The following is a 19388-nucleotide window of genomic DNA, read 5'->3' as shown; positions in this document are numbered from 1 at the left end:
CCTTGCGGTAGGGCCGTGGGGAAAAATCAAAAGGGCCAAATCTACCGAAACTGTATGGCCCATACCGAAACTTGTATTCATTATTGATTTGTCTGTCATTATTTTATATCACCTCCATGTAACGGCCAATCTTCATTCCCCAACGGTCGAAATTGCAAAATTTGAACACCCTTCGCACTAAAAAGGAAACCCCAAAAAAGACTCATTTCTTACTTTTTTTATCTCCAAATTTCATAATTTGAAAACTTTCATCAACATTTTTGAGTAATAATTCAAGCAATTTATTGATTTTTTTTTTCTCTCATGGAAAACTGCAAATTCGATGAATTTACCCAAATCGAAGAAACCCTAATCCCTGGCATTTCATCTTCTGGGGTTTTGGATTGGGAGAAGAAAGATCCACCTGAAATTCACCAACAAGATGTTATGGTCGAAACAACCCTAATTGAAGAATTTAAAGATTCCCAAATGAACGATTTTCAAGAATTTTCTGGGGAGTCTATGGTTTGCGACCCGAGTTCGAAATTAGTTCCAAATGGGTTTTCAAGATGGTGTTGTACAGGTTAGGGTTTTTCTATTTTCCCCAATTATTGTTGGTTATTGATTTTTGAGTTCTTTGGATTTTAATTCATAGTGATTACATTTGGAAAAAAATGAATAAATATAATTATATAAATGGGGTGTTTGTAATTTTTAGTATGAATTAGTCAAATGTCTACCGGAAATGCTGTCTGAAGGGTTGATGAAATCGTTTATATATATGTAATTAATGTACATGACTAGCTTTTAAACCCGTGCGATACACAGCTAAATGAATGAATTCCAATAAGGATAAGAAGAATGATTTGTATGCTACATGTTTCATCAAATTTGTATATTTGAGCTGTATATGTGATTCAGTTACTTTGATTAGTAATGCTGATTAGGTTTAAAGGAAAGTATTTTGAACTGAAATTTTATTTTCTTTAGGAAATACTGTTTAATGCAACAAAAATCAGCATTCAAACTTATTTCTCAATGCTTTGTTGTACCTTGCTAAAAATTTAGAGAGGTGAGATGAAGGGGAAGGAGGGGAGGAGATAAACTGTGCTCCCATTCCTAGTATGAAGAATTAATATCAACCCAACAAAAGTTTTTTTTTTCCCCCTATATCCCTAGAGTGATTTTTTCACCCTTCGTAAAATTAATATCAACCCAACAAAAGTTTTTTTTTTTTTTCCCTCACAATCATCAACAGTATAGAGGAAATATTGAAAATTTAATAGTGATTATACAATTATTATAATTTAAGGGCTTAGAGAATTTTCTACTCATCTGCTGATGACTCTTTGCCTTTTGTAACTAGAGGACATTGTCACATTTGTTAATGCTGGCTGTGAGGCTTCAAGTCAAGCAGAATCGGGTGTAGAATTTTCAGCGGATGATAAGTATCTAGGCGGGGATGTTACAAGGACAGATGAATGCATAATTGAGGCTGGTGATTACCCATTTGTATATCAGTCTGCACGATTCGGGAACTTTAGCTACCAGTTCAACAATCTTCCCCCTGGGGATTACTTTGTTGACCTTCATTTTGCTGAGATTATGTATACCTATGGGCCTCGAGGAATGAGAGTATTCAATGTCGTGATTCAGGATGAGAAGGCAAGTTTCAGCCTTGAAATCTTTCTGATATGACCTCTTTATGCTGAATCATTGTAGTGTACTAATAATTGTGCTCTAAATGTCATAAAACTGGCAGGTTCTCTCTGATTTTGATATATTTGCTGTGGCTGGAGCCAACAAGCCACTTCGGCTAGTTGACTGTAGAGTCACTGTTAAGGAGGATGGTATGATCCTAATAAGGTTTGAAGGTGTTAGTGGAAGTCCAATAGTTAGTGGAATTTGCATTCGCAAAGCACCAAAATTGGCAGGTAGATTCCACCTAGAATTTATAGGTTATTCCAATTCTGACTTCACAAAGATGCAACTGATTCTAATTTTATCATATTTACTTCCTACTTGGACATAGATTCTCAGGTGACACATGAAGTATTTAGGTGTCAGAATTGTGCAGCTGAAATAGAAGTTCTTCTAGCTCAGGTAATGAATGGGCACAGTGCAGTTCTCGATTTCTAATGTTAAGGTTTTATTGCTTCTTCTGAATCATGTAATGGCACTTCACATCAGGAAAAGGGCTTGCGACCAAAATCGACAGCTAAGTATGAGAAAAAGATAGAAGAATTAAGTCAGCAGTGTCAGCGCAAAACAGATGAATGCTATCAAGCCTGGATGTCTTTGACAGCAGCAAACGAGCAGCTGGAAAAGGTTAGAATGGAGCTTGACAACAGAGTGTTCAAGTCTTATTCTCTAGGTAAACACTTCACAAAGCCCTTGTTTATGGAATTATGTTAAGTACCACAGGACACTGTAAATTTGTACCTTAATATATTTTTTCTGCCATCTGATGTCCAATATATGAAAAAGTACTTTGGCATCTTCATGTATCTGATTCGTAATTCTTCCGGTGCTTTTTTCTTGTTTGAAACAAATTGTGAGATTGCTTCTTAGTTTTAAGTCCTTATTTTATGTCAACTCACTGAAAATTTTCATAAATGAGAGTTTTATGTATGAGTCTTCTGCTGATAATTTTCTGTGTGGTTTTGGCATATTATGAATTGATATTGTGATGATTCAGTCAAGTATATTCTCCAAATATTTTAAATTTAGATACCAAGCCATGCTTAAATATTGTATATTACCTCCCTGATATTTTTTTCTTTTTTGTCTATAGACCAGACTGTGGAGAAACAGGCTGAAAGTTTAAAAGCTATATCTAGCAGGTATGAGCAGGATAAGAAGTTCTGGATGACAGCAATATCTGGTTTAGAAGAAAAAATTAAGGTATACTATACAAGTATTTTGCACCCACATTTTTTATTAATTGAGCTTCATCTGCAATGCCTTTATCAAGCAAATGATGAGTTGCAAACTTACACAGAATATGAAGGAAGAACATTCTCAGCTTGCCCATGATGCACATGAAACTGCTGATTCAATTCCCGAGTTATCCAATATGGTTTCAGCAGTTCAGATGCTAGGTAGGTTTGGATTAAAGACACAGATTATTGTTCTGCTATTTGTGGATGTTAAGAGATTGCATTCAATTTTTCTGCAGTTGCTCAGTGTGAGGAATTTAAACAGAAGTATATTGAAGAACAAAAGAAGAGAAAGAAGCTTTTTAATGAAGTTCAAGAGGCCAAAGGCATGTGCTTTTTATATTGCAGTTTGAAGCTTATTCAGTAATGGAGAAATCCTGATATAACTACCATACAGATTTTCCAAGATAAAAATTTAAAATGAAGATTCTGATTATCACTCTTAATTTCAGGGAATATCAGGGTCTTCTGCCGTTGCCGGCCTCTCGGTAAGAAGGAACAAACAGCCGGATATGCAACTGTAGTTGATTTTGAAGGAGCCAAAGATGGAGAACTTGCTATTTTGAATGGTGGATCAAATAAGAAGATGTTCAAATTTGACAGAGTTTACACACCAAAGGATGATCAAGGTACACTGTTGAGGGTTTGATTTAATGCTATACAGCTATTGTACCGACTTCTTACTTGGAGTTGAAGGCTACTTGTTCATGCTGTATGTCTAAGAGATTAACTAAGTTGTGTTTTCACTATGCAGCTGATGTGTTCATGGATGCTTCTCCAATGGCAACATCGGTTTTGGATGGGTATAATGTTTGCATATTTGCTTATGGTCAAACTGGAACTGGGAAGACCTTTACAATGGAGGGCACAGAGCAAAATCGTGGTGTGAATTATAGAACTCTTGAGATGCTGTTTAAAATTGCCCAGGAGAGGAGTGATACCTACACGTATGACTTATCAGTTAGTGTGCTTGAAGTCTATAATGAGCAGATCAGGGATCTCTTGGGCTCCTCACCAACATCTAAAAAGTAAATATTGACCCCTTTCCTGTGTCCTGTTGCTATGCATTTCACTTTTTCCTTTAGAAGCAATAGTAACATATGGGGTATGGGCAATGGCAATCAGGTTCATTTTATCAAAGTCATTTTATGTTCTGTAACTTGCTGTTTCTCTTTGCACCTAAAAGACTACTTATTGATCTGTGCTTTTCTCTCCTGGTGTTCAGGTTAGAGATAAAGCAAGCTTCTGAAGGCTCGCACCATGTTCCTGGAATTGTTGAAGCAAAAGTGGAGAATACAAAACAAGTGTGGGAAGTACTGCGGGCTGGGAGTAATGCAAGGGCTGTTGGGTCTAATAATGTGAATGAGCATAGCAGCCGTTCTCACTGGTTAGTCAGATTCTGTAAATTGTTTATGCCTTTTGTCTTCAGGTGTTTCGCCTTCAGTTATTGTATTTGTAGTACCCTGCCTCTTCTGCCTAATTTCAGGATGGTTAATTTGCTGTATCTATGTACCCAAACAATTTATGCTTTTATGCAGCATGCTTTCAATAATGGTGAAAGCAAAGAATCTGATAAATGGAGAAAGCACAAAGAGCAAGCTTTGGCTAGTAGATTTGGCTGGTAGTGAGAGGCTTGCAAAGACGGATGTGCAGGGAGAGAGGCTGAAGGAAGCTCAAAATATCAATAGATCATTATCAGCTTTAGGAGATGTGATATCTGCTTTGGCAAACAAAAGCAGCCACATCCCCTACAGGTTAGCATGCTTGATCATCTTGTATATTTTGATAATTACTCAGCACGAGCTCATTATCTGACCTTTGTTTACACCATGGTGTCAGGAATTCCAAACTCACACATCTGCTGCAGGATTCATTAGGTAGAAATCATATTCCTTTGATTTAAATTTCCAAGAATAGATATTTTTCTGAATGCTCAAATTTTGCTTTCTACTCTTTATATTTTGCAGGAGGTGATTCTAAGACATTAATGTTTGTACAAATCAGCCCATCAGAGCATGACTTGGGTGAGACTTTGAGCTCTTTAAATTTTGCCAGTCGAGTCCGTGGGGTTGAACTTGCCCCAGCGAGAAGGCAGATTGATACAAGTGAACTTCAGAAGACTAAGATGCTGGTAGCCTCTTATTTTTTTTAGTGCTTTTATAATATTTTTGCTATTTGAAGAAACTTTTGACATGTTCCCAACTATGCCTCCAACACAATGCATCAGCTTGACAAAGCGAGGCAAGAATCCAAATCCAAAGAGGAATCCATAAGAAAGCTAGAAGAGACCCTCCAAAACATTGAATCTAAGGCTAGGAGCAAAGACCAGACTAATAAAAATCAGCAGGAAAAGATTAGAGACCTTGTAGAGCAACTAGGGTTGAAGGCAACTTCACACAGCCAGTCGGAGAAGCAGCTTCTACAGCTTCAAGAAAAATTGAAGGGGAGGGAAGAAGCTTGCTCTGTTTTGCAACATAAGGTATGATATACTTCATTATGTTACTTCATTATGTTACTTCTATTCCTCATTAATTCTGCAATACTGTTTTCTGGTTATTGTGTAGGTAAAAGAGTTAGAGGACAAGCTCAGAGAACAACAATTTAATGATTCTGCAGCCCTTCAGCAGGTATCTTTTTCGTCTCCTCTGCCAGTATGTTCTCATTATCTTATCTGTTCACTAACTCTGTGGCATCATTTTTAAAACAGGCAAGGGATCTTGAGAAGAAGTTAAAAGAGCAAGTGCATGAATCTGAAGTTCATTCTCTAGCTCTTCAATACAAGGTCTGGTTGTTTTGCATTACACTTACTGTGTTTTTTGTTACTTGTCTACAATTCCACTGATTCTAACGTTTATCCTCCCCTCAATCTTGATTTTAGATTAAAGAGCTGGAGCAAAAGATAGAGCATGAAAGAAATACTGAGTCTAACTCTCTTCATCAAAAGGTCCCTTTCTATACTAGGGTTGTTAATTAGAAGTCTAAATTTCATGATTTCAATACAATGGAAATTTATTTTTGTTAACTTATTGTCATTGACTTGTTTGGCAGATCAAGGAGCTTGAGCAAAAGTTGAAGGATCAAGAACGACAATTAGAGCAAAGAATATTGCAACCTTTGGACCATGCTGAAATACCAGGTGCCACTCCTGTTGCAGGAAGGCCTTCTTTACGGGATGAAACAATGAGCGAGGCTGATCCTTTTGTTTTGAGAAGCTCCAACTCATCAAACAGGATGAGTCATGGCTCCACAATGTCAAGAAGAAGTGATATTCCCACTGAAACCAGAAGGAAACGAGGGTTCAGAAGTGGAGAGACGGAGAACCAAATACCCGCTCCAGCTCCTTTCCATGATAAGAAGATCAGGAAATCTGACCCTCCTAAGCCAATATCTCGTGTCACAAAGACCACGAGACCTGTGGCCGCCCCTCCTCAGAGGCCCCTTGTTCACAGTAGAATTACTAGAGAAAAAGATACCAAAGAAAAGGTAGTAGCTAAGAAGAGGATATGGAACTAATACTTCTTAGAGTAGAACTCAAATAGGCACATAGCTAACAGTTTATCAGGCAACTAACTTATGTTGTCTTTGTAGTGTGTAATCTTTGTGTTGAGCTACTCAGTGTGTTTCATATCTATTTTAAGTGATTTTTTTTTTTACTTTTCTCTTAACTAGTTTTAGTCACTTTGAAATATTCTCTTCACAGGCTATCATACAACAGAAGATGGTGTATATTCTTGTTCAAGTTAGTCCCAATGCAATTAAGGTAATCCTTGCGCGAACACACCAACACACTCCTTTCATTTCTAACCCCAAAGCCGGTCACCTAAATTTCCAAAGCCTAGCCAACATCTTGACGGATCTAAAATTTATACAACCATGTTTCAACCCAAACCAAAATTGACCCAAATCGAAAAATATATAGTATAATAAATTTAATTAATTGATTATTATTATCCTCTTTTCAAAAAAACTGAATAGAAGGTGACAAAGAAGGAAACAAGTTTCTGAGCGATATGATGAGCGTATGCATTCTTCTCGTTTAGAGGGTGGACGTTTCCACCGTTTAAAAACAAGCTAGTCGTTACAAAATCACAACATGACAAATATTCCCCAACAAATATTTGTTACTGTCTCTTGATTAACAATTATGAAGCTGACATCCTTTGTTATGTCTCTTCCATGCTTGGCTAACACATTTTTTATGTTTGTGTCCTACGTTATTCTGATACATTAATACAAGTTATCTAGTTAAATATAACATGAGTAATAACATCATATTGGTATCACTAATTAAAATGTGATTAAATAAACACATTTCTATTTAGATATGGAGTACGTAGTAACTTCCAAGACCTTTAAAAATCAGTAAACCTTTAAATTACAATTTTAATTTTATTGTAGAGACGCAACAAAAAAATGTTGATAGTTTAAGCTTTTATCATTCGGCAATTGGTGGGCCAATTCCATGAAAATGAATGACAATAACAAAATGGAGACGAATGCAATTAAAATAATAGGGAGAATATCTAATACAACCATCGTACTTCCTCTGTTTTTAATAGTTGCAAAACTTTTCTTTTCACGCTTGTCAATACATGTTTTCAATCGTTTATATCTTTAATTACCAATATATAAAAATTATAAACATTTGATATTAATATTGTATAAATCAATACGAATCTAACAAGATCACACATGACTATATTTTTACTTAAGCATAAATCATTAAAGCTAGTCAAAGTGAAACAAGTGAATAGTGTAAAAGTCAAACTGTTACAACACTGTTAGACAACATAGTCAATTAAAAGTTGACCCTTAATGTAGACCCGATAACTAAGTTACTTCGTTAGAAAAATAGGCAGTCATTTGTTGAATTAATTGTACGAGTTGTACCATGCATGCATACATGATACAACCCTTCATTATAAGAAGAATATAATAATCGAACTCTGAAAATCATTAATCAATTTGCATTGATTATTGAGCCATAATTAAAAAAAAAAAACATAAAACATAAAAAAAAAAAAAAAAAAAAAAAAAAAAAAAAAAGTACCATTGCTACTAAGGTAGAGGTACTATACTACTACTGTGGTAATAATTCTTGTGATGCAATATCATAAAAGAGCCGCTTGAACTTCATGAATTTAGTTGTTCGATCATGAAGTGTAATTTTTGGCTTCTTCATTCAATTACATTTATTTATGCAACTAAAGTTTACCTACGTACAAAATAAATTAAATGAAGGTGTGTGGGTCCATATATATGATACAATAACAAGTATAAATGAAGAGTAACAGTTCAGTTAGTTTCTGATTGATTGAATAATGTTTATTGTTGTTGCTGTATAATATAATGTTCATATCATATAATAGTATGTAATAATTGTGGGACATACAACTATATAATATATGATATGTCATGAACTTCTTGCGTTTCGTGAAGTAGGGATTGACGGTTTTGAAAATGACAGTAACATCACATATAAACAATATCAAGATTGATGCATCACATGAATGATCCCTAAGCTAGCTAACTGCTTAAAAAAGTTTTTTCCATTCAAGTTGTGAATCTTTCACGTTCATCATGCATGCTCTTCCCTAATTCTTAGCTTGCTTCTTGTTCCATCTATCGCCACTTCAGATCTTCATCACCAGCCACACAACGTTTCACCACATGTGATTTGTTGTTTCGTTCCGAACAATTCGTATGTTATATCCTTAATCGGGTGTTCAAAAATTTTGTTAGCTCTACTAATCGGTGTTTGCAACACAAAAGGTGCACCATGCTTACGATTATATGAATGACGTATATCAGACATGCAACATGAGAACACAGTACATATGGAAGTTGTATATATGTCGATTGTGTTCTGCACCGAGCTAACTCCTTCACACTACGCAAACGTGTGATATACATGTTGGTGGTAGAATACTTTAGCAGTTTGAGTCCTATATGTAAAATGTGATCATAACATATTATATATCATTACTAATTCATTTTATAGCGAACTAGGTTAAATGATCAATTTCTCTTCCTTTGATAGTAATATGTACTCAATTTGATTTATTCTTTGACTTAATAGTTTTAGTACATACCATTATAATTAATTTATTGATGAATCAAAGGAAAAATAAAATGAAATAAAAATTGACGTGGAATTTAAAATCAATGTCATAGATAGTTTGTTCTCAGTCTTGATTAATTTTAAAGTTTATTCCTTAAAGATAATACGGAGTATAACTTAAGCTATTATCACATGCGTAATTTTTATAATGTATAGTTCATTTTAAAACAATTCAGTTAATCAGAACAGTCCCGTGTGAATTATTAACCAATGAAAATGAACTGAACTTATTGGAGCTGAAGTGAACTGAATATTTTATGAGAAAAGAAAATTAAGAACTGAACTGAACTGAACTGATTGGAGCTGAACTCAATTGAACTGGACTGAAAATAAGCTGAAGAGAACATGCCCGAAATTATTGTAAATACTCTTCAGGGGAAACTTTATAAACTATCATTGTTCATTTGTTAGTGTTTCACTATTCTTCTAAAAAGTCCCATTTAAATGTACAATATGCGTGCTTATTTTTGTTTTTTATAGCCAGGTGAGTTATGTAATGTTTAGAGGTTTGTTCAAAATTAGTGGACCGTAAGTCTTAAGATACTTGTAACATATATTACAGCAACTATTAACACATTGCTGGTAAAGAGGCCAGGTGAAAAAGGCTGTTTGGCAACAAACCATCACATTAAGAGCCTTTTACTAATTAATTTTCAAATTAATTTAACGTTACAACAACCTGTTTGTTCCCTTACACAAGTAATTCCAAACCCATAAAAGACATAATCTTAACTTCCTTTTCAGTTAGGGCTTTCCACTTGCCAACTCCATTATTTGCTGCTTCTTATTATTATTATTATTATTTTTTTAAAATTATTGATTTTTAATTTTATGTGATATAGTGATGTATAAAAAGGTTGGAATTATACCTATTATATTATGATTATGGGAGAAAATAAAATAAAGGTATGGGAATGAAATAAGCTGATTTTACATTACATCATCTAAAAAAGGAGAGGAACCTACCAAAAAGTTTTAAGGACTATTTGTTCTTTAGGAAAGTTTTTGCATGCATGTAAATATAGATAATACATCAAATTATATACCATGAAAAAGCTTATAATAAAGTGTATTTTATACTCATTATCACTAAGATTATTGTCACTTTTTTGTTCTTTTTTGAAATTTGAAATGACAGAGAACATTATAAAGTTGATTGGATCATATATATTTCAATTTATTAAGTTATTTAAAATGCTAATTTTGTTGACATTTTAAAGTATAGTCCTAATTCTTTGAAATAAAGGATGAAAGTAGAAAATATTCAAAAGCAAAAGGCAAAGTGTTGAAAGCAAAAGCAAAAAGGCCTTAATCTTAATTTTCTTTCTCTTTCAATTTTCCTTTTGTTTTTTTCCTATCTCTTTCTCAATATACAAGTACTTTTAATCAACAACAGAATCAGCAGAATTAGATGCTGCTGTTGTTTATGCTCTGGGCTCATTCTCCAAGATCCCCTTGCAATAGCTAAGCCCAAAACATCTTTTTATACTTCATACTAGTATATATGAAGTATTACTTTTATATGATTAATTACCCTCTCTGCTCCATATTACTCCGTAATAAATCATCTTTTGAAATCATGCCGTCACTTCAAATCTCCAATCCACATTTTGTCAATGCATTAGTATATCAAAATAACAATTAAATAATACCTTAATATAAAATATTGTGAATAATACACGTAACATGACAATTTTATTTCGCAAGTATTTTTTAAAATTATCCTGAATCCCTAAAAATATCTGATCAGAACGACATCTTTATACATTATTTAGTACACCTTTTATTTTTTTACAACCCTTCTTGCAAATCAATTATGCAAAACAATTAAAAGGGGAAGGGGGAGAAACCCTAGAATCAAAATCTATAGTTTCTGTATCATTAATATCTCTATCTTGGCTATGGTATGATATACAAGTAGTAGTAGTCAGATGTTGACAGTGCTTAAATTAACTCAACAGAAGCCTCCACTTTTTGAGACAATAAAATTACAATTAATTACAAAACTCCAACATTGTTTTTTCATTTTTACTCTATTTTTTATAAATGGGAAACCCAATGCATTAGCATTATGACAGTTTATTTATAGATAGGTGAGTAGTAATAAAAAGGGGGTGAGTGAATGTGATAGAAGTGTTGTCTGCTTAATTGACTGCTGTCTGTTTACAGAATCTTACTACTTGTAGACTGCCTGCATCCCTGCTTCTTTCTTTCTCTTTCTACTTTCATAGAAGATGATAATTCTGACTCAATGCAACATTATACAGTACAAACATACATTAGAATAATACAAATTATAATGTAAGCTAGCTAAGACATGGTCTAGTAATAAGTTTGATGTTCAAGCTAGATTGTTTATTTTACCAACAAGATATGGAGTTTTTTTTTTTTTTTTTTTTACAAAGCCCAATGCAATTCTTCTAGCACTGATCCCAGAATAATGAGCTTTGGAATTACCAACATTACTATACCATGCATAATACTTCATGCATGTTTCTCCTTTCACAAATAGGGTGGAGTTGTCAACAGTATAATTCGAACTAATAATGTCACCATTGGTACAAGTCGTACAACATTTTAATAGTGTATTGATAGTGTGACTACATATGTATATGAATACTCAATGTCATTTTATTAAATTTATTGCAAATAGTGTAATCTGAACAAATAATATGACAATTAACATTTTTATCTATAGAAAAAGGTAGTTTTAATCATTTCTTGAAATGATAAATTAAAAACAAATTAAAAGAGAACAAGAGTACCTTAAAAATAAACATATGGTTTCTCAATTGTCCTGTAATTTATCAAAAGAAAAGAGCAAGGTTTTTTTTTTCTTTTTTCCTTTTTTAGACACGAGAGCAAGATCACATTCACATACGTACAATTACAAAATAGAGAATCTTTGCAAGCAATTTTTGTAATGTCACAATCTAACATATTTTTTAAGTGAGCAAAACAACATTTTACAAAAATAAATCTAAAACATAAAAACAGAAATTCAGGATCAGTTTCTTCCCTCATTTCCTATTAATCCATGGAAAAAGCTAAGTTCTTAAACAGTTACTAGTCTTATCCCAAATCCCAAGCAATTGTATACCAAAAAAATTAAGATAAAAATCTAAAGGCAAGAAAAGGGCAAAGAACACAAAAAATAATTCTGTAACATTGATTTTTCATTATACCAGCATAATTCAGCAAAGTTTTACAAAAGGTTACTTTTTTTTTTTTTTTTTTTACTTACAAGTACTTATAGTACTAATTAATTAAACTTTAAAGCAAACTACTCTTAAAATTAATTAATCTAACCTCATCATTTAAACTACACATAATTAGTTATAATGACATCTTTGCTGACCTCTTACCAGCCACCATACTCTCTTCTTGCTTCTCTTTCTACAATCATCTACTGAAGTCCGTTAAACTGATGATGATGTTGTTGATGATGATGCAACTCCGCCGTCGTCCAAACACCGTTAAAATCATCTTCATTATTGTTGCAATTTGTAGCCGTAACACCCACATTTGAATTATTGTTATTATTATTGTTGTGATTATCAGCATAATTAGCAGTAGAATTTGTTTGAAGTTGATCAAATAACCATTCAGTAGGACCACCCACATCAATTTTATTACTATTATTTCTGCTGGTATTCTCTAAACTCTTGAACAAACTAATACCTCCTCCTCCTATAGATAACCCTTTATCTTGATGATTGTTGTTGTTTTCGTCAATTTGATTATCAACTGTTGGTTGTCCATAGATCATGGCGAGTCTTTGTTGTTGTAGCTTCCAGTGCATCTCTTGATTAATCGAGCTTAAAGACTCGATTGAGGAGATCGAAATGGATTGATCACCAACACCGCCGCCGCCAGCTAGAGATAACGAGGATGAGGAGGAGGAAGAGGAGTTTCCTGAGTTTGGAATTGTTGGGTAGTTATTATTACCACTTATACCCAACAAGTCCAAACTAAAACACCCTCCAGTTCCAGGGCCCACGGGCGGGTGGTGGGCCCCGGAACTGGCGATAAACTGGGTGTAGACCCCCGCCGTAGCTGGGTGGAGCCTAGGGAGGGAGAGCCCACCCAGCTGAAACTCCATGGCGGGGGCCACTGTTGGCGGGGCCAGGAATTTGAACTCGGAACTTCCTGGCCCCGCCGACATATCAAAGCGTGAGGAATTGGATATAGATGAGGGTGGACATGAGTTAGAGGGTTTGTGTTTTTTGGTTTTACGGCAACCGCCTCCGATGGGGACGTTGCGGAGGGCCCCACCTTTAGTCCAGTACCTTCTACAAGTCTTACAAAAGTGTCTAGGTTGTGTTAAGCTGTAATTGTTGTAGTAACAGAATTTTGTGTTGGCGGAATCACAACGAGGGCATTTGAGAGCAGGTGGTTGTTCTGGTGGTTTTTGAGATGTTTGTTTTCGGGCGTTCGTGGTGCCGCTGTTGTTGTTGTGATCTGAAGGGTGTGCCACCGGAGGGATATTCTCCGATGACATCATTTTTCGGTGGGTGTAAAACGAGGTGGATGTGATTTATTGGTTGTAAAAATGGGGTGTTATGGGGTGAAAGTGGGTGAACTTGTGAAATTCATCAAGGAATGAGGGGTTAAAGGAGGAGAAATGACTAAAATGAGGTGAGGTTTTATGGAGTAGAGAGAGAAAGAGAAGAGAGAGAAAGTAGAGGTTGCTAGAAAAGGGGTTTGGGATATATATAGCCAATTAATATGAAAACTAGTATATCATGGTGGAGAAGATTGTAGTATGTACAAGAGACAAAAACTAATTTATGACAAATGTGATCTACCTTAATTAGTTTGTAATGTGGCAATACCTTTTTATTCTAAACTTCTTACTTGAAAAGTTGAAATTTTGGGTTTGTTTGTTTAATTTAGGATGCATTTGTCATTGCCTTAACTTATCAGTTTACACTTTTTCAATTTGTTTTAGGTAATAGAAAATAATAACTTTGAAACTATAGATTGATGTCTAATTAGTTTAGGAAAAATTATAGGGTATTTAACTTTACTTTAAATCACTACTATCGATCACACGTACAGTACGTATTAATAAGTTCAAAAAATAAAATCAAGAATGTGTTTAGGTTAATAAGTTTGTTAATTATTGCAAAGTTAATAAATTAACAATAACTGTAATAAATTTTAAAAGTACATAAAATCTATCATATCTTACATAGAGATCCTAATTAATACGAGTATCAAATTTAGTCATGACCAATATTTTTCAAAAATTATTTTATGCTTTAAAAGGGGTCTTCAATGTGAAGCTAAGGAATAAGGATCCTTGACCATTAATGTTTTTTTTTTTTTTTTTTTATTTTTTTTTTTATATGAAATAATGACTTGCTAGTAGCGCACACTTAAACTCTAACAAAATCATCTCCGATTGTTTTTCTCCCAATTTTTCAATCTTTATATTGGGCATTCGAATGTATAATTTATTAAAGATAATGATCCAATCATTCCATATAAGAACATTCCGCATAAAAGTATTATCCTTTTGAGGATATGTACATTTTTAGTATAGCAATGTACATACATACCACAACTCCACAAGTACAGCGAAAACTACAATTCCAAAATACATACTTCATCCATTTTATAATAACTACATTTTTTTTTTCATCCGTTTCGTAATAATTGCAACACTTCCTTATTTAGTAAGGACCCATTAATATTTTATTATTTCTCTTTCTTACAAACTCCACTTACACTGTTTATTATTATTATTATTATTATTATTATTTCTGAGAGTGAGGGTTAGCTCAAGTGGTTAAAGCTTCTTTCCCGGTCTTGGTGATCCTAAGGTCAATTCTTATCACTCGTGCTATTATTGCGCAATAGAGGAAGTAAACAACTTACAAGTTACAAGTAAGGGCCTATTTTGTTCAACTTAACCCTGGGAGCAGTCTCAGGGTAAGCCCCTGCAGTTGCAGCTCTTCTCTTATCCAGAAGAAAGCGACTTTTTAGTCCAGTTCATTTTCTAATTTCCTTCTCTCATAAACAGCTCATTTCAGTTCAGTTCACTTTAGCCTCAATCAGTTCAATTGTTTCCAATAAATCGAAACAAACCCTTATATATGGGCCGTCTTTGCAAAATTAAAATTCGTGTCCATAATAAATTGATTAAGTAACAAGTGAGAGTACCAGGATAGATTCAGAAAAATGCACAACATGTCTTTGAGTATTGATTTTAATAAATAAACTTAATTAGGAAATGAAATTGGAATGCTGAATATTGTATAACATTTATTGAAATTGGTCCGAAGTTGAATATTGTATAACATTTATAGTACTCCGGCCGTAATGCAGATATGTATGTAGGATGATGGAGATGTTATATGGTACTCGTAGCAATGGCAGTGCGCTAGGTGAGTGTATGATAGTACGGAGTATGTAATTAGATTATACAGTAGGTAGCATTGAGAATAGATAATAGAGTGAAAATGAGCTAGCTTAGGGATGGACTGACTGCCCACGCCACTGGCAGCATTGGTCTAATTAAGTTATGATGAACTGTCAATTTTAACTCCGCCTCACATACCCCAGCTACCTCACTTATAGCCCCACCTCTATCTTTTGTCTCTTCTCTCTCTCTCTCTAAAATTGCACCATTCTATATTTTTATTTGTATTTGTATTTGTATTTGTATTGGAGGAATTATTTTAACCGTATTTTCTTTTTCATGGTAAGGAGAATTCTCTTACAAGTAGGAGAGAAATTAGACATCCCACTTATTTGGGGGTAAGAATTAAACCCCTCTCACAGAGGTGAAAGGAGGGCCTCCAACCACTAGGTCAATTTCACCTTAATTAATTCTCAATTGTAGTCGTATATGGCTGATAAGTTTCAAGGAGTAATAACAACAACGTGCATTTACAATTTCACTTCACTACTAGTACAATTGTACAAGGTGTACAACCCAATGTATTGTATTATCTCATGAATGATCTCTAAGCTAAGTAGTAGAGTATTATGATATGATTACTATTATTGATGCTAGTAGATAATGATAATCATCAACAATCTTTGATTCAACTAGATCAACAATCTTTGACTATTGATCAATGATTCAACGAGGGACAAGAGGGCGGGGGGGTAATACATGCATGCAGACACTTGACCACAAAAAATGGGGTAAAAATCTCTAGAAAATCTAAAAGGATAATAAATGGAGGGATTTTGATTAATTGAAGCTGCAATTTACAGTGCTCGAAGCACTGAGACCGTTAATTAACTACTTTGTCTCGTCAGTCAAATTACACTTATTTCATTTACTTATCTTACATACGTACTCTTTAATACTGTAATTTATTTACCTGCTGCTTGGATTAAATGCTAGCTTCATCTGTTTTACTTTTCTTCCTGTACGTACTAACAAGATTTTGTAGATTATTCTTTCACGTTTAACGTTTTTATCAATTTTTCTGCATTTTTGTTTATTTTGCATTCTTTTCTTTTTGTTTGGGAAGTTTTTTTTTTTTAATAAAAAAAACAATTCTATAGACATCATAAATATATATACGGACAATGCCTGACCTTTTCCTTAAAATATCTAACATAAGATATCTAAAAAAAGGTTCTTAGCCTAAATGAAATATAAGTAAATGGGGTCACTCCATTAATTAATCTTATGTTTATGTTTAAGATTAATTAATTAGCCTTTTGTGTTTCTCAAACTAAAGTAAAATACAATTAATAAAATACCTAATTTTGCTACCATTTTCTCCACCTGATAAGCAATGGCGGATGTTTGAAGGGGCTTGTGTGGGCTTGGCCCCTAAAGCAATTAGAAAATTTTGTTAATCAAAGAATCTAATGCATGGCAATTTGCATGCCAATTGACAAAAAAAGATTAAAATGTTTATATTTCAGATATCTATTTATAATTGTTTACATGTTTTTTAACACAAAATTGAAATTTCATTTAATTAGTTAAAGTACTCAGTCTTAGTTGACAAATGTATTTACCAATCATTAATAAATTTTATATTAGTAATGAAAAAATTCAAATCCATAATTTAAAGATATACTACGTATATTGAGACGTCACTGCTGATGGTTTGAAAATAATTTGAAATTAGATTAATCTTATAACTTTTTACATGACTTTATATATCTCATGTATAATTCACAATTATGATCAACGAAAGGTATGTGAATAGTTGAATGTCCAATTGTTACGATATTTAAAATACAAATACGGGAGAAATGTACTCTATATTTTATTTTTATCTTAACTAATTTTATTTAAATTAAGTCTTGTATATAACTACGTACATTCTATCTCAGAATTTATCAACCCCTAAAAAAAAAGGTATGAAGATCCACCACTGCTCATAAGTACTTGTACCTAGCTACGTAAGGTCATATGTTCAGTATCACAATTGATTTAGTTTCATAATAATTTGTTAACTAATTCATTGGTTAATTTTATTAAACTACAAGTCACTCAGTCACTATATATATGATCGTTATTCTACGTACATTAAACTTGATAAAAGTTTGCCCGGTTTAAAAATTAACTTGAATATTGACCATAAGAAAATTAATTTTTAGTCCCCGAATAGAATTGAATAAATAAATAAATTAAAAAAAAAAAAAAGAGGTTAAACCCAAATAACTATTTTATTCATTCCTTTGAATTCATTGATAGGATTTATTTAAATATAATACAAAATTTCGCCCTACCCCTAGCTTAGTAAAGAAAAGTGTAATTGAGTACAGATAAAGTCGTCTGATACTTGTGTCTTTATTTTTTAATTAACATAGTGAATTTGTTTTTGAAATGACAAAGTTGTCATTTAATTATATCTCGACAACACTATTCAATTGATGATTATGTAAGAGTCATGTGACATTTACAGAAAAAATTAAATCAGCAATATAATTAGAAGAAAGAGGATAAGATCAATATATATTTTATAACTAGATGATTCCCAAAAGAAAGAGCAAGATACATAAGACATAATAATAACTGCCCAAAGACGTTGAGAGTAACACTTAAGAGCTGATAACAAACAAAAAAAACCAACTAGAAAAAAAAACCAAGTAGCACTACAGAAACAGCTAAGACAACCCTTTAGATTGTATTCATCAAATTAAACAATTAACTAAATGTATAATATTAATATTATAATTAAATATTATGTAGTTATGAATTTTAGACAACTGTTGAATAATTATGTTATTGTTACTACTGTGTATAAGAGAGAGAAGGGAGCTCGTGAGGGGGGTGGCCGGATTCCCGTGAAACCGAAAACAGCAGAAGAAACCGTAGGTAAGATTACAAAACCAAACATTATTATTACATACTACTTGTACATTAACAAACCACATAGATTAAGGATGGAGGTTGCTTGTTTACTCCGGTATCACCGTTGACATCTACCTTGTCTTATCATACATGCTATATGTGCTCTTTACTTGCCTCCCTTGTGTGTGTATCCATATACACTACACGTTTGTTACATGCATTTTCGTACCTACGGACTACATAGTAATAATACATATAAGATTGCATTTAATTCACTTTATTAAGTAATTGTTGAGTCCATGAGCAAATCCACATGTGAGTGAAAGTGTTGTCTCACATTGAAAAGTGTAGAAAGTGTTGGGAAGTGTATCCCACATTGAAGAAATAAGAAAGTTATGTCCACTTTATAAGACTAAGGGGCTACTCCCGTAATTGCCATATGGTTTTGAGGTGGAACCTCCTTGGTCGTATGAAGTGGACAGTAGTGACGGGTGTGGCCCACATGAACTTATCTGAACATTGTTTGAGGGTAAATTGAATAACCTGATCTAGTAGTTCTTATTAACCCTATATTGAACTTATTTTCACTTATTTTAGGAAAAATCAATTTTGATAAGATATGTAGTTTATGAAAATTGTAAATATAAGTTTAGATAATTAAGGGTTAATAACGGCTTGTTATATTAGGTTCTTTAATTTGTTTTATAGCTAGAAGAAACTCTTATAAGTTATAATAAGTTTTGATAAATAAAATATGTGTGAATAGAACACACCCTAAATATGTATGCAAATTAAAGTTGTTAGATTTTACAAAATTGATTTATTTTAAAGCATTTCAAAACGATATTTCTTACTCTATTAATAGATTGGTTGATCTCATATTTTTATTTAATGCATTTCAAAACGATATTTTGTACTCTATATATACGTAATACTTAAATAATTAGTATAAGTAGATTAATTAATATTCAAATTTTATTCTCACGTTATTGACATAAATAAACTTTTAGTTAATGAATTTATGTGGGGGAAATATTAGAGTTGTTGATTAATCTTTACGCATTTTTCTTAA

The 19388-nt window shown here is 33.1% G+C and overlaps 1 protein-coding gene and 1 pseudogene across 2 annotated transcripts; one reads left to right on the top strand and one right to left on the bottom strand.

Annotated features, from left to right (window-relative positions):
• The first annotated feature begins 190 nt into the window (after positions 1–190).
• LOC145563213 (kinesin-like protein KIN-14R) lies at positions 191–6520 on the top strand (annotated as a pseudogene). Its single transcript, XR_014094513.1, has 18 exons — positions 191–562; positions 1346–1913; positions 2012–2082; positions 2170–2353; positions 2774–2883; positions 2981–3080; positions 3158–3244; positions 3371–3547; positions 3673–3946; positions 4144–4305; positions 4457–4672; positions 4758–4795; positions 4886–5049; positions 5146–5397; positions 5483–5545; positions 5626–5700; positions 5797–5862; positions 5967–6520. The product of XR_014094513.1 is annotated as a kinesin-like protein KIN-14R (transcript).
• Positions 6521–12294: 5774 nt separating this feature from the next.
• LOC145563212 (dof zinc finger protein DOF5.7-like) lies at positions 12295–13701 on the bottom strand. Its single transcript, XM_081623652.1, has one exon. It carries the CDS (start codon positions 13541–13543, stop codon positions 12446–12448), a length of 1098 nt encoding a protein of 365 aa, XP_081479778.1. The 5' UTR covers positions 13544–13701; the 3' UTR covers positions 12295–12445.
• Between the last annotated feature and the right edge of the window lie 5687 nt (positions 13702–19388).

Source organism: Chenopodium album, chromosome 10 (assembly GCF_948465745.1).
Source record: "Chenopodium album chromosome 10, dcCheAlbu1.1, whole genome shotgun sequence".
Lineage (NCBI taxonomy): Eukaryota > Viridiplantae > Streptophyta > Magnoliopsida > Caryophyllales > Amaranthaceae > Chenopodium > Chenopodium album.
Note: the sequence above shows the minus strand (reverse complement) of the source record. Positions and strands in the feature narration are given on the sequence as shown.

Excerpts from the sequence above, each read along its gene's own strand:
- LOC145563212 (XM_081623652.1), bottom strand. The coding sequence starts at position 13,543 with ATGATGTCATCGGAGAATATCCCTCCGGTGGCACACCCTTCAGATCAC.